This window comes from Felis catus, chromosome A3 (genome assembly GCF_018350175.1).
Source record: "Felis catus isolate Fca126 chromosome A3, F.catus_Fca126_mat1.0, whole genome shotgun sequence".
NCBI classification, from domain to species: Eukaryota; Metazoa; Chordata; class Mammalia; order Carnivora; family Felidae; genus Felis; species Felis catus.
In genome coordinates this window covers 58,544,603-58,559,608 of record NC_058370.1, presented here as the reverse complement: position 1 = coordinate 58,559,608, position 15,006 = coordinate 58,544,603, and the positions used below count along the sequence as shown (strand labels likewise).

General features: G+C 38.4%; 1 protein-coding gene across 9 annotated transcripts in view; it reads right to left on the bottom strand.

The window, feature by feature from the left end:
- Positions 1-15,006, bottom strand: part of RFX8 (regulatory factor X8) — a 262,472-nt gene that overhangs the window by 153,336 nt on the left and 94,130 nt on the right. For 8 of the 9 annotated variants that reach the window (XM_045054051.1, XM_045054050.1, XM_045054053.1 and 5 more), the window contains one exon: positions 14,217-14,366. The exons of the other annotated variant lie outside the window; for it this stretch is intronic. Coding sequence is in view for 3 of the 8 variants with exons in the window: in XM_045054053.1 (XP_044909988.1) it covers positions 14,217-14,288 (72 nt within the window). In the remaining 5 variants the exon portion in view is untranslated. The remainder of the gene's footprint in view (positions 1-14,216; positions 14,367-15,006) is intronic. 9 annotated transcript variants of the gene reach the window in all.

Sequence of the window (15,006 nt, the reverse complement as noted above, 5' to 3'; positions counted from 1 at the left end):
AAAGCACTAATCTAGGACTAAGTAAGCACTAAAATCTTTCTGTTTCAACTTCAAAGAGACTCAAGGACGGAATGACTGTGCCCTGGCAGCTTCCCCTTTGATGGCTGGACCCCTCACCTCCGTGCTCCGAGGGCAAGCCAACAATCTGTGTGGAGAGGGAAGGGCAAACAACACTGATAAAATGCTTCCAAGGGACAGACAGAATGAATGCAAATATGACCAATCAATACCTAGATTCTATCTGATATGGCATCAAAGCCGACAGTTTACACATAAGCAAATACAATGAATCAACACATAGAAGCAATTTGAGAAATGTAAATGTAAAATTTTCTCATAAAATTTTATGAGAGCATGAGGTACCTATAAAGCTCACAAGTAAATAAGAATGTAAATATTCAGCTTGGTCAGACTCAATTAAATTGGTTGGATCTTTAGGGAAACAATAAGGCAATATGTATAATAAAAGTTACAAATTTGTTTTATGACTTCTTATAACCCAATGCTCTACTTTGGGAATTATGCCACATATAAATTATATACCTACAATTGTAAAAAAATAGGAATCATTTCAGATGCTTGAGAGTAGGGAATTGGTTAAATAAATTATGGCACCTTAACCTAAAAGCATATGGACATATCCCATTATTTTATAGATGAATGACACTCAGGAGTTTAAATTCAGGATGGTGAATAATTTTCTTTTTTTTTAATGTTTATTTATTTTTGAGAGAGAGAGAGAGAGGGAGAGCACATGCACAAGAGTGGGAGAGGGGCAGAGAGACGGAAACAGAGGATCCAAAGTGGGTTCCATGCTGACAGCAGAGAGCCCGATGTGCGGCTAGAACTCAGGAACTGGGAGATCATGACCTAAGCTGAAAGCAGATGCTTAACCAACAGCCCCTGAATAGTTTTTCATCTTATGCTCCACTTCTCTTAGTAGTATGTCTTAGAGTTCTAAACTGAAAAGGCCTGAGGCAGTATTTGGCCTCCTTGGAAGGAAAACCTGATCAATTAGCAATATTTGCCAAGGGGATGAGATGGAAGATGAGGTGTGGGAGGAGGCTCTATGCACCTAACCATGAGCCTTGGGTTATGGGGCTGACCAAGAGCACATATGAGCAGTGGAACAAGTCTCCTTCACTGTGTTCTATAACACAAGCCTTCAACTGGGGTTTGAGGATTCCCGTGGGTGGGCAAAGATATCCCAAGGCTACTCTGGAAGTTTCACAGGAATGTATTACATGACCCTCAATATGTGTATATATCCTTTCCTATACTGGATACATACAAGGCTGAGATCTGGCCTGAGTTCTCAAAAGTGTATTACCACTTGAGAAAGGTGGGCATGCTACTTCATCACCTGAAATCTTTATTTATTTATTTAATTTTATTTTAATTGCAGTAATAAATTACATGGATCTTCAACTTTATTTTATAAAATTATAACCTTTTTAACCTAATAGCAAAAAAGAAACAACATGCCAGCTCTTGGCATTGTTTATCTTTCATTAAATGCATAAGAAACACTTGATCATGATGTATTTAACTTAGAGATTTACTTCCAAAAAATTCTGCCTTTCACGTTTAATTTTGTATTGGAGTTGATATATATTTATGTTGTTTTGATCAATCATGTTCTAAAAGAATAATTATAATGAAAAGTTAAACTGTAAGAAAAATTAATGCATAAAGTATTATGATTATACTGAAATGTAAAATTTCAGTTTCTGTACATTTGTTTTGTACGGTGGGATAACCCAAAAGGCACTTTCAAGCATAACAATATAGTCTGCAGACAAAAAGCTGTGGAGAAAGAGAATTGGAAATACAGATTCAAGAAGAAAAAACTACCTCAATTAATTTTTTTTTTTAATTTTTTTTTAAAACGTTTATTTATTTTTGGGACAGAGAGAGACAGAGCATGAACGGGGGAGGGGCAGAGAGAGAGGGAGACACAGAATTGGAAACAGGCTCCAAGCTCTGAGCCATCAGCCCAGAGCCTGACGCGGGGCTTGGACTCACAGACCGCGAGATCGTGATCTGGCTGAAGTCGGACGCTTAACCGACTGCACCACCCAGGCACCCCCTCAATTAATTTTTTTAATGGATGTTGGTGAGTATCAAATTGTTATAGCTTTGCAATTCCATTATAAACTATTCAAGATTGATATGTTTTATTTTTGATATTCAAATATTTGCATCAATGCAACTATTTAAATTTATGTGAAAATTTTAAATGTCAACTAAAAATATGTAATGGAGCAAACATTTTTGAAATTCTTTTAGGGAGTATGTGACAAAAATCTTTGTAAACTACTATTCTTCAAAGGTAGTCTTGTTACTAATGCCTCACAAAGAAAGGTATCTTGATTAAATAAACTTGGGGAATATTTCAAATCCCCACTTTTAAAACTTATACCACACATTGAATATTCTAGGAAATCTTATGGCTAAAAAAGCATGTTAAACTTGGTTTAATCCAGTGTCTCAGAAACTAAGCTGATCCCAGATTTCTATTTTCTTAGATATCCCTTTTAATGTCCATGGGATAACCTTGGGGAAAAGCTGCCTTGTCATACCCCTCTATCTACTTAGATTAAATAAATGTTCTGATAAAAAATTTGTGAGTCAAATAGTGAGAAAAGTAGAACAAAATAATATTGACACATATGACAACCATGCAAAACTGTTTCTGGCTGAAATAATTTTGGGACCAATGTAAACAGTTTAGCATTTCCTGTTTTTTCCTTTTGTAAAGTTGCTTAGGACAAAGACAAGAAGAAAAGGGAGAGAATGACGAAGGGTGTGTCTAGGCATAAAGGAATTAATTACAGCTGGAGACTGATTGATTCAGGAGAAGGTCCTCAGTACAAAATAAGGCTCAGAGTCCCACGGGCCATCCAGATCCTGGAAGATGTACTGGGTCCACACCAAACATCAGTATCTGGGGAACTGTCTCAAATAAAGAAGTTATTTTACCTGTAGAGCTCAGCTCTTGAGGATAATTATTCATTGCAATCTGGTAGACATAGCAAACTTTATGTTTCATGGACAAAAGGGCCAATCTCAAATTTGTAAATGAACGGTTTATGACATTTGTATAAGCCATCTCCAGCTCATGCCATTTCTCTAATAAAACATCTTGGGAAGAACTGGAGCAGCTGGCTGAGGTTTATGATCTCCAGGGGAAGCTAAGTTCTTCTTCCCAAAGAATTCATCTCTTGCAGGTGCTTGCATTTCTGTGGCAGACTCAGTTTGTCACATCTTAGTGACAATTTCCTATAAAATAAAGTCTCCTAACTTTAAAAGGAAGAAGAGATCTTAGGGGAGCAATGCCATATAAAATCCAACATGAGACTGTTGTCACCCACATTGAACACATCTACTAGAGAGCCACCAGTCTCAGTCCTCTAAATAGACTTGCCTCCTGGATGAGGATCTGTACTACTGGAATTCAGCTAGGCCTACATCATGACAGGAGGGAAGAGAACAAGCTCAGAATACCATCTTTAGTCTCAGGAAAATATTTGGGCAGCTGAGCTCCCTAAATAAAGCTGTCAGTCCTTAAAAGTAATCTACCCATGATTATCTGAGAGTTTACCTAATCGCAGATTATCTATATTAATCGTGTGTGTGTGTGTGTGTGTGTGTGTTCTGAAAATAGCCACGACAATTACCTACTATCCTACATGTTCTTATATTTTTACTAAGGTGAAATTCAATAACATATAATTAACTATTTTTAAGTATACAATTCAGGGGCGCCTGAGTGGCTCAGTCAGTTAAGCGACCAACTCTTGATATCGGCTCAAGTCATGATCTCACGGTTTGTGAGTTTAAGCCATGTGTCAGCCTCTGCGTGGACAGGAGACTGCTAGGCATTCTTTCTCTCCCTCTCTCTCTGTCCCTACCTCCCCCTCTTAAAATAAATAAACTTTTTTAAAAAAGTATACAATTCAGTGGTATGTATGATATTCACAACGTTGTAAAAACTAGTTCCAGCTAGCTTCAAAAATTTTTCATTATCCCATAAAAATATGCCATACTCATTAAGTAATTACTCCTTACCACCACCATCCCCAAACACATGCCTGGTAATGTCTAATTTTCCAATCTCTATTGATTTGCTTATTCTGAATTTTTTATTTGCTTATTCTGAATTCCTAAGGAATGTTGGTCTATAGGTTTTCTTACAGTATCTTTGTCTGGCTTTGGCATCAGAATAATTCTGGCTTCAGAATGTATTAAAATGTGTTTCCTTTTCTTCTAAAATTTTGGAAGAGTTTGAGTAGAATTGGTGTTCAATTCCCTTTAAAATGGTGAAATTTAGAGAACTTTCAGGGAAGATGGCAAAACAGGAAGACCCTAAGTTCACCTCACCCATAGATACAACTAAATAGTACCCACATCACTGTAAATAACTCAGAAAATGACCTGAAGCCTGGCAGAACAGACTCTTCACAGCTAAATGTAGAGAAAAGGCCACATCAAAGAGGGTAGGAAGGGCAAAGATGTGGTTGAGAGCTAAACAGACCCACGGGACTGTCCACAGGAGGGAAGGACGCCTCAGGCATGCAGAGGAAAGAAAGCCAGATCCTCACACTAAGTACCCCAGGCAAAAGGAACCTGCATGAAAACCAGAGGGCCTGAATTTCCCAAATTATTACAATCAACACCTGGAACTTTAAAACTCAGCAAGCTCAGCCCTGGGAGAACCAGGAAGGTGATAGGAAACTCAGTGCCCACCCTTAAAGAGACTGTACAACAAACAGCTCTGCTGAAATATAGCATAGAAGTAGCATTTAAAAAATGCCTGGCATATGCAGGAGGTAGATTTGTTTATTAATCTCAGAGCATGGAGGGGCAGGAATCCTTGGGAGCCTTCTTCAGGAACAAAGGAGCAGACAGGTGCCATTTCCTTTCCCTGTCCCCCAGCGTAGACACAAGGACACCTGCGGGGACCAGTGCAGTGCCAATGCTCTCTAAATAACTTGCTAACACTGTGCAACTGGCCCCCACATTTTCCTGAGGACATGGCCCCTCCAGCCAGGCCTTGGCTCCAGATCCTTTCTCATAGCAGACCTGTGCAATCCTTGCTAACACTGCATGTCCCAACCCTATATCCTCCTGCCACATGCCCTTGGCTGGAATCATACAGCCTCCCAAAACTGACAGGAAGAAATAGAAAATTTGAACAGACTGATTACCAGCAATGAAATTGAATCAGTAATCAAAAAACTCCCAACAAACAAAAGTCCAGGACCAGAAGGCTTCACAGGGGAATTCTACCAAACATTTAAAGAAGAGTTAATACATATTCTTCTCAAACTATTCCAATTAATAGAAGAGGAAGGAAAACTTCCAAATTCATTCTATGAAGCCAACATTACCTTGACACCAGATAAGAACAGCACACAAGAAAGAGAACTACAGGCCAATATCACTAATTAACATAGATGCAAAAATCCTCAACAAAATACTAGCAAACTGATCATTCACCATGATCAAGTGGGATTTATTCCCAGGATGAAGGGTAGTTCAACATTTGCAAATTAATCAACATGATACATCACATCAGTAAGAGAAAGGATAAGAACCATATGATCATTTCAATTGATGCAGAAAAGGCATTTGACAAAGTACAAGATCCATTCATGATAAAAACCCTCAACAAAGCAGGTCTAGAGGGAACACACCTGAACATAATAAAGGCCATATATGAAAAATCCTCAGTGAACATCATACTCAATGAGGAAAAACAGAGCTTTTCCCCTAAGGCCAGGAACAAGACAAGGATATCCAGTCTTCCCTCTTTTATTCAACATAGTACTGGAAGGCCTACCCACAGCAATCACACAACAAAAGGAATAAAAGGCATCCAGATTGGCAAGGAAGAAGGAACACTTTCCCTATTTGCAGATGACATGATACTATATGGAGAAAATTCTAAAAAGCCCACCAAAAAACTACTAGAACAGATAAATGAATTCAATAAAGTCATAGGACACAAAAGCAATGTACAGAAGAAGTCTGTTGCATTTGTATACACTAACAACGAAGCAGCAGAAAGAGAAATTAAGAAAACAATACCATTTACAACTGCACCAAAAATAATAAAGTATCTAGGAATAAACTTAACCAAGGAGGTTAAGACCTCTGAAATCTACAAAACATCTATGAAAGAAATTGGATATGACACAAAGAAGTGGAAAGATAGTCCATGCTCATGGATTGGAAGAACCAATATCGTTAACATGTTTATACTACCCAAAGCAATCTACAGATTTAATGCTATCCCTACCAAAATACCACCAGCTTTTTTCACATAAGTGGACCAAATCATCCTAAAATTTGGATGGAACCACAAAAGACCCCAAATAGCCAAAGCAATCTTGAAAAAGGAAAACAAAACTGGAACTAGCACAGTTCCTGATATCAAGATATACTACAAAGCTATGGTAATCAAAACAGTATGGTACTGGCACAAAAATAGACATATGGATCAACACAGCAGAATAAAGAGAGTTCAGAAATAAGCCTGCAATTATGTAGTCAATTAATCTTTGACAAAAGAGGCAAGAATGTGCAATGGGAAAAAGACTCTTCAACAAATGGTGTTGGGAAAATGGGACAGCTACATGCAAAAGTATAAAACTGGACCATTTTCTTACACCATACACAAAAATAAACTCAAAATTGAATAAGGACCTAAATGTGAGGCCTGAAACCATAAAAATCCTAGAAGAGAGCACAGGCAGTAATTTCTCTGAAATCAGCCATAGCAACATCTTTAAAACAAAAGCAAAAATAAATTATTGGGATGACATAAAAATAAAAACTTCTGCACAGCATAGAAACAATCGACAAAACTAAAGGGCAGCTTATCAAATGGAAGAAGATATTTGCAAATGACATATCTGATAAAGGGTTAGTATCCAAAATATATGAAGTACTTATACAACTCAACACCAAAAAAGAAATAATCCAATTTAAAAATGGGCAGAAGACATGAACAGACATTTCTCTGAAGAAGACATCCAGATGGCCAACATAAGCATGAAAAGGACTCATCACACATTATCAGGTTAAGGCAAGTCAAAACCACAATGACATATCACCTCACACCTGTCAGAATGGCTAAAATCAAAAACACAAGAAACAAGAGGTATTAGTGAGGATGTGGAGAAAAAGGAACCCTCATGCACTGTTGGGAGGAATGCAAAGTGGTGCAGCCACTGTGGAAAACAGTCTGGAGGTTCTTCAAAAAGTTGAAAATAGAACTACCCTATGATCCAATAATCACACTACTGAGTATCCCCAAAATACAAAAACACTAATTCAAAGGGTATTTGCACCAATTAGCAGCATTATTTACAACACCCAAATCATGGAAGTAGCCGAAGTGTCCACCGACAGAGAAGAATGGATAAAGAAGATGTTGTCTATACATACAATGGAAATTTACTCTGCCATAAAAAGGAATGAAATCTTGCCATTTGCAACAACATGGTTAGATCTAAAGAGTATAATGCTAGGCAAAATAAGTCAAAGTAAGATAAATACTGTATGATTTCACTCATATGTGGAATTTAAGAAAGAAGACAAAACAAATGAACAAAGAAAAAAGAGACAAATGAAAAATAGACTCTTAAGTAGAAAGTACAAACTGATAGTTATCAGAGGGGTGGCAGATGTGGGGATGGGTGAAACAGGTGAAGGAAGTTAAGAATACACTCACTTTTTTATTAAAATTTTTATGTTTATTTTTGAGAGAGAGAGAGAGACACAGCATGAGCATGAGCATGAATAGGGGAGGGGCAGACAGACAGGGAGATACAGGATCCAAAGCAGGCTCCAGGCTCCGAGTTGTCAGTACAGAGCCTGATGCGAGTCTCCAACTCACAAACCATGAGATCGTGACTGAAGTCAAACCGAAGTTGAATGCTTAACTGACTGAGCCACCTAGAAGCCCCCCAGATACACTTATCTTGATGAGCATTGAGTAATACAGAATTTTTGAATCACTATATTGTACACTTGAAACTAACATAACACTCTATGTTAACTATAGTGGAATTAAAATTTTTTTAAATAGTTTTAAAAATGTTTGGTAGAATGCATCAGTAAAGGGATCTGGTTCCATGCTTTTCTTTGCTGGGAGGTTTTTGATTATTGATTCAGTTTCTCTACTTGTTATAAGTCTGTTGAAATTTTCTATTCCTTCCTGAGTCAGCTTTGGCAATTTGTGGGTTTCTAGGTAACTTTTTAATTTGTTGGCATACAATTATATATAGTATTCTCTTTTAATCTTTTTAAATTCTATAAGGTCAGTCATAATATCCTCACTTTTACTTCTGATTTTAGTTGTGTCTTCTCTATTTTTTTCTTAGTTTAGCTAAGGCTTGCCTTTTTTTTTTTTTTTGATCTTTTGAAAGAACTTAATTTTGGTTTTATTGATTATCTCAACTGTGTTTTTCATCTCTGTTTCATTTATGCTCACACTAATCTTTATTATGTTGTTCCTTCTGTTGGCATAGGTTTTTGTTTGTTCTTCTTTTCTGGTTGTTTAAGACCTACGTGTTCTTTTGCAATGAGACTTCACTGTCCCTTCATCAAGAGTTAGGGTCCATATCCTCTTATCCTGAATGTGTGGCCCTGTGACCCAATATGGCCAAGTGAATGTGGTGAAAGTTATGTTGGGTGCCTTTCAAGGCAAGGCCTTTAGCCATTGCAGTCTGCATTTCCTTGAAATCTAGCTTCCGTACTGTGAGGAAGTCCAGGCAGCCATATGGAGAACCCACGTGGAGAACTGAGGACTCCACCAAGCTTCCAGCAGCCAGCAGCCACCCACACGGCAGTGAGGCCATCTTGGACCTTCTAGCCATTCCAGAGCCCCAGCAGATGCCATGTGAAGCAGTACTGCTTGATCAAGACACAGAATTGTGAGAAATGATAAATAATTCTTTTCTTTTAAGGTTATTTATTTATTTTGAGAGAGACAGAGAGAGCACAAGCAGGGGAGGAGCAGAGAGAAAGTGGAAGAATACAAAGCAGGTTGTGCATGGTCAGCACGGAGCCTGAAATAGGGCTCCAACCCATGAAACTATGAGATCATGACATGAGCCAAAATCAAGTCTCAGACACTTATCAGACTGAGCCATCCAGGTGCCCCTAAATAGTTACTTTCAGCCATGAGGCTTAGGGATGACTTATTACACAGCTGTGGAGGACTGAAACAGTAACCCCAGAGCTTCTCCTCCTACCAGGACCCCGTGAGACAGAAGGTTCAGGGAGGATTGTGGGAGAAGATGGCTTCAAGTACTCTACATGAGTTCTTCACATGTGCTCAAGCTGAAAGAGCATTTCTGAATATGAGAAACGCTTTTGGGTTGCTGGTAGAATTTGTCGTGTCTGACAACTGCAAAGGGAACAGAGCTAGGCAGTCTGGAGTTCAAAAGCCACGTCTGCTGTTTGGTGGTTGGTTGTACGACCTTCAGTGAAACACTTCCACTCTCTGAATCCCAGTGTGTTCAATAGGAAATGTGGGTATTTAGCAGGGCCTTTTAAAGAATTTAGTGGAAAAACAGATTCAATGGGTCAAGCACGTTCAATGCTGCTATTGCTGATACTTCTCCATTTCCTTTTTTACCCTGCCTACAACATAACAGAAGTCCCACAGGACAGGTGAAAGTGGGTATGTTAAACCTTCGAATGATTTCAGCATATTTACCAGTCTTAAACCCGGAAACTGAAGGAGGGACAAAGTGCCTCAATAACCTAGGGAAAAATTTTTTGAGACTTTTGGAAATATAGTAGACTTGTTGAAACATCATAGAATCAGATGTGGAGAAACGGGAACCCTCTTGCACTGTTGGTGGGAATGCAAATTGGTGCAGCCGCTCTGGAAAGCAGTGTGGAGGTTCCTCAGAAAATTAAAAATAGACCTACCCTATGACCCAGCAATAGCACTGCTAGGAATTTATCCAAGGGATACAGGAGTACTGATGCATAGGGCCACTTGTACCCCAATGTTCATAGCAGCACTCTCAACAATAGCCAAATTATGGAAAGAGCCTAAATGTCCATCAACTGATGAATGGATAAAGAAATTGTGGTTTATATACATAATGGAATACTACATGGCAATGAGAAAAAATGAAATATGGCCTTTTGTAGCAACGTGGATGGAACTGGAGAGTGTGATGCTAAGTGAAATAAGCCATACAGAGAAAGACAGATACCATATGGTTTCACTCTTATATGGACCCTGAGAAACTTAACAGGAACCCATGGGGGAGGGGGAGGAAAAAAGAAAAAAAAAAAAAAAAGAGGTTAGAGTGGGAGAGAGCCAAAGCATAAGAGACTGTTAAAAACTGAGAACAAACTGAGGGTTGATGGGGGGTGGGAGGGAGGAGAGGGTGGGTAATGGGTATTGAGGAGGGCATCTTTTGGGATGAGCACTGGGTGTTGTATGGAAACCAATTTGACAATAAATTTCATATATTTAAAAAAAAACATCATAGAATCAGCTACATGCATCATGAAATATAAATTTATGATTCTAGTTTTTATCTTGAAAGGGATAAAATTGCAAATTATTTTTCAAGGTTAAAAAAAATCAAAGATTAACTGTATTAGAATTAAAATAAAATATTTAAAAAATCAAAGAAAAAACAGCCTGTAAACCATGACATGGAGAATTACATTATATGACTTCCTGCCCTCACCACCACCTGACAAACACCCCATATGTATGTATACATGTACGCATGTACGCATGTATATATGCACACATGCCTGTGCACACATGCGCATATGCACAATGTAATTGTGTGTGCATCTTTACGTGTGTCTTCATGCACGTGTGCAGTATAGGTGTGTATTTTACACTGCCCTAGGCCCAAGGGGCTGATGAATCATCGAAGTTAGGGAGTGAGAACACTTAGCCTGCCCTACTTCTGCCATGCACTTGGCATACAACCTTTACAGCAGATGTCTTTGGGGTATCAGCAGAGCTCACACAGTATACCATTTGCTCCCATCTCCCATCCTTACATGCAGCCAAGTTTCTATTATGTGAGGCCCCTGCCGACACAACAGCTAATTCTGCTAAATTGGACAACTGACCCACAGTGGACCAATCAGATTCTTTCCTCCAGAAACCTGGATTAGGGATTGAAGAGAGCCAGCCAATTTATATGTCTGGAACTGCAGTGTGAATGTGAGCGCTCTCTGAGAGCCAGGGCCAAGAACACCAAGCAGACCTAAGAAGTGTGGCAAAAAGAGAATTCCTGAGTTCTCCAGGGCTTTCTACAGCCTTGTTTCTAGCCCAGCTTTATCTGTCCCTTTGGATTCCATGGAATACCCCTGAATCCTTATAATAAATTCTATTTATGTGTCTGTTTGTTTGAAGTAACTGAGATTGGTTGCTGCTTCTAACCAAAACTTCCTTATAAGCCACTTATCTTCATTATGTTTCTATTTCTTCACTTAAAAAACAAGGAAGTTTGATCAGACACCTTCCTAGTTCTAATTTACATTAATGGTACTTTCCTGGAGCCTGCCTCCAACATGATGCTAGGGTTTTGCTTACGTTTCGGAGAGAGGTGGGAAAAGACATTGCAATATTTTACTGTGTAAGTTGCTTCTCCAGAAGTTATACAAAGGTAAAAGCTCACTTCCTCCAGAGCATGCCAGCTAGACAGAGTTCATCTTTATATATATCAGATAAAGTCTATACTCACTAATGGAAATAAAAATGTCTGAGTGGAAAGGAATCTTTGCAAACAGAATCCGGATAGAATATGTTTTTTCAGATGAGAATTTGGGGTATGACCCCATAAACATAAAAACTTTCCTGTCTCTATATCTTTTATTTTTTTAGTTTATTTATTTATTTTGAGAGAGACAGAGAGAGAGAGAAAGAGAAAGAGAGCATGTAAGAGAGAGCATGAGTGGGGGAGAGGCAGAGAGAGAGGGAGAGAATCCCAAACAGGCCCCATGCTCTCATGGAGCTCGAACATGCTGTCACATTTGACGCTCGAACCCACAAACTGTAAGATCATGACCTGAGCCAAAGTCAGACACTCAACTGACTGAGCCACCTAGGTACCCCTCTATCCTTTATATACTTTAAATTATAAAGTCCTATAAATTATATATTATATAATGAATTACATACTTATATTGTTAAGTATGATTTTGTTACTATAAACCTTGTCTTCCTAATTCAATTAAATATTCTTCCAGAGTAGAGGTCAAAATGTGTACTTCATGCTGTGAATCCCTATTGTGCCCAGCCCCATTTTTGTCATGTGGTAGTTACTCTTGAAAAACATGCAGTTAAGTTGCATTCACCACCCAAATAAACCAAGGTTTAAAGATGCTCTTACCTCACTGAAATTCTTAGGATAAGTGTATGCCTAAGTGTATATATTTCCTGGCTAAAGGGACAATTGATTAAATAAATGAATGATGCCAACAAATATTCATTGAGCTCATGCTAAGTATCAGAAAAAGTATACTCACTCACCCCACCCCCAGGTGCCCACAGCTCTTTTCTGCAAGAGCAATGAACAAGGAAATGGAGGTGAGCTATTTCTGACAGAGGTTTATCTATGCATCCCAGAAGAATACTTTATACCCAGTAAATGCCGTGTTAATCCAGATCACTGAAGAAACAGATGGGATTATATGTACAAGGATACATAAGGGGAAACACCTTGTGAGGGAAAATAGGAAAGAAGCTGAAAAGGGCTAGGAAAGCCACTAGACCATGATGCCAGTCTGACTCTGAGTGATGGAGAGCAGGGAGAAAGGTTGGATGAAAGTCTCCTGGACTGCTATGCAGTCTGAGGAAGGTTGAAAAAAGCCATAGGAGTCCCATGGCTCCCAGGAACAGACCTGCCTTGATATTGTGCCCAGCTCAGTCACTGACTGAGAGCAGTCCATGGGAGGCATGATCTTGGTGCAAAATGACAATGAATTTCAGAGTGGAGCAGCTGGGGTCCCTGATCAATTACACCCCCCGTCGTTGGCAATCTGCAATGCATGACCACCACAGATACTCATATTTTTGCTCCATTGAATTGATGATTTTACCTGAAAGAGCCACATCCCTCTTCTTTTCTTACAATGTCCATTCTCACCATGACAGAAGAGGTTATAGATCTCAAGAGGTCAGCAACCCTAGCCATTCAATTTTACAGTCTGAAAATCCCCATTAAGAAGTCCATTAGGAAGCTTCCAGGAGCCACGCTTTTTACAACCTCAGAAAGTTCAGATCATCTGACGAATGAGCATTTCCATGGTATCACCAAGATTTGTTCTCTGAGAAATATAAGGGCGCAACAGAAGTAGATATATGTGTGACAGAGAAAGACAGACAGACAGACAATGGCCTATTAAGAATTTGCTCTAGCTAAGCTTTCAATGTGAGTATTTCAGTACTTACCCTGTTTTGATTAAAGTGAAAAAAACAGAGATAATGCAGCCAAATTCACTTAATATCAAGTCACTAATATAAAATCTATTTCATGGATTTTTTTCATCCAGACTCTAAGCAATTTGGCAAAATTGCAATACAACTAGCCAAATACTCACTGACATCAAAACACCATCAAGATTAGCACTAAGTAAAAAACAAAACAAAACAAAACATTGCTTTCTGAGACTAAAAATTACTTGCTATCAACTAAAGCAAATAAAACTTATTAAAACTCGACATTTTGTTCTTCTCTCAGTGTGTTGGGTAAACACAACAGAACCATTTGAGCAGACCAGAATAACAGTATAATTTCTGTAGAATTAAAGGGCTAAGAACTTACCCCTGCTTTCATGATGTCATTTTCTTCTACTCTTATTTTTAGAAAACTCTATATACATTAATCTGGAAGAAGGAATCTAATTATATTTAAATGATGTTTTCTAGTAGTTTCTAGTAGGTTAAGCCAGACTTGCAAATGGCTTAGAAATAACAGGTTTAATAATATTTGCAAAAGGCCTATCTTTGACTGAAAAACTAGACCCATTTTATGTTCATATCTTATCTTCCTACATAGCTATGGCAAGAAAAATAAATTTTGTTCAAGAAAAAGCCATTTGGCTATTTTCCTTAGATCTGCATGCTCAAGTCTAATTTGGTCCAACTCCAATGACTACAAGAAGCCAAAGGTAAATTTATACATATAGCTTATATCAGCTCTAAAAATTACCTTTTGTTCAGAATTCTCAATGAGAACAGGGAAAAACCTCCTCCCAATTGTATAATTCCTCTTCTTTAGCATTTTCTTCTTGAATATTCTTTCATTCAGCTATTCCTTCCACATTTGCTGATTATAATATGTCTATCATTCTGATAGGGTCTGTGGAGGAAATAAAATATGGGAAACACATCTTTACTCTCACAAGATGTTCAGTTTAGTTGGAGAAATAAGACATATACATACATCCCTACAACACATAATGATATACAATCAGTGAAATGGAGGTTTAAGGCTAAGACAGAAATTTTGGCCCCAATTCTTGGGTGGCATTTAAGGTAGAGCTTGTGAAAGATGTGTCTGAGATGAAAGCAGACAAAGAATGTGCCAGAAAATGAGAAAACAATGAGACAGAGAGGGAAAAAAAAAGGGACAGCATGACCAGTTTTGTTGAAAGCAAGGCCCATTTAGGGGAGTAGAGAGATATAAAACTGGAAAGGTAGAAGGGGCCAGACTGGAGAATTTTTAATACCAGCCAGAGAAGTTACTAAATACCAGCTGGGAAGGCAAAAAGGAATCACTAAAAGTTCTAACAGAGAAGTGATGTAAAAAAAATTTTAGGAAGCTGTTAATCTGGTAGGGATGTGCAGATTCCTAGAAGAGGCAAAAACAGAAACTAGAAGCCAGGAGGGTATCACGAGAATCAGAGCATGAAGCAAGGGGGCCAAGTTAGGATCATAGCAGTAAGAATGGAAAAGTGGGGTCTAAAGGAATAGCTACTAAAGAAGAATTGACAGGATGT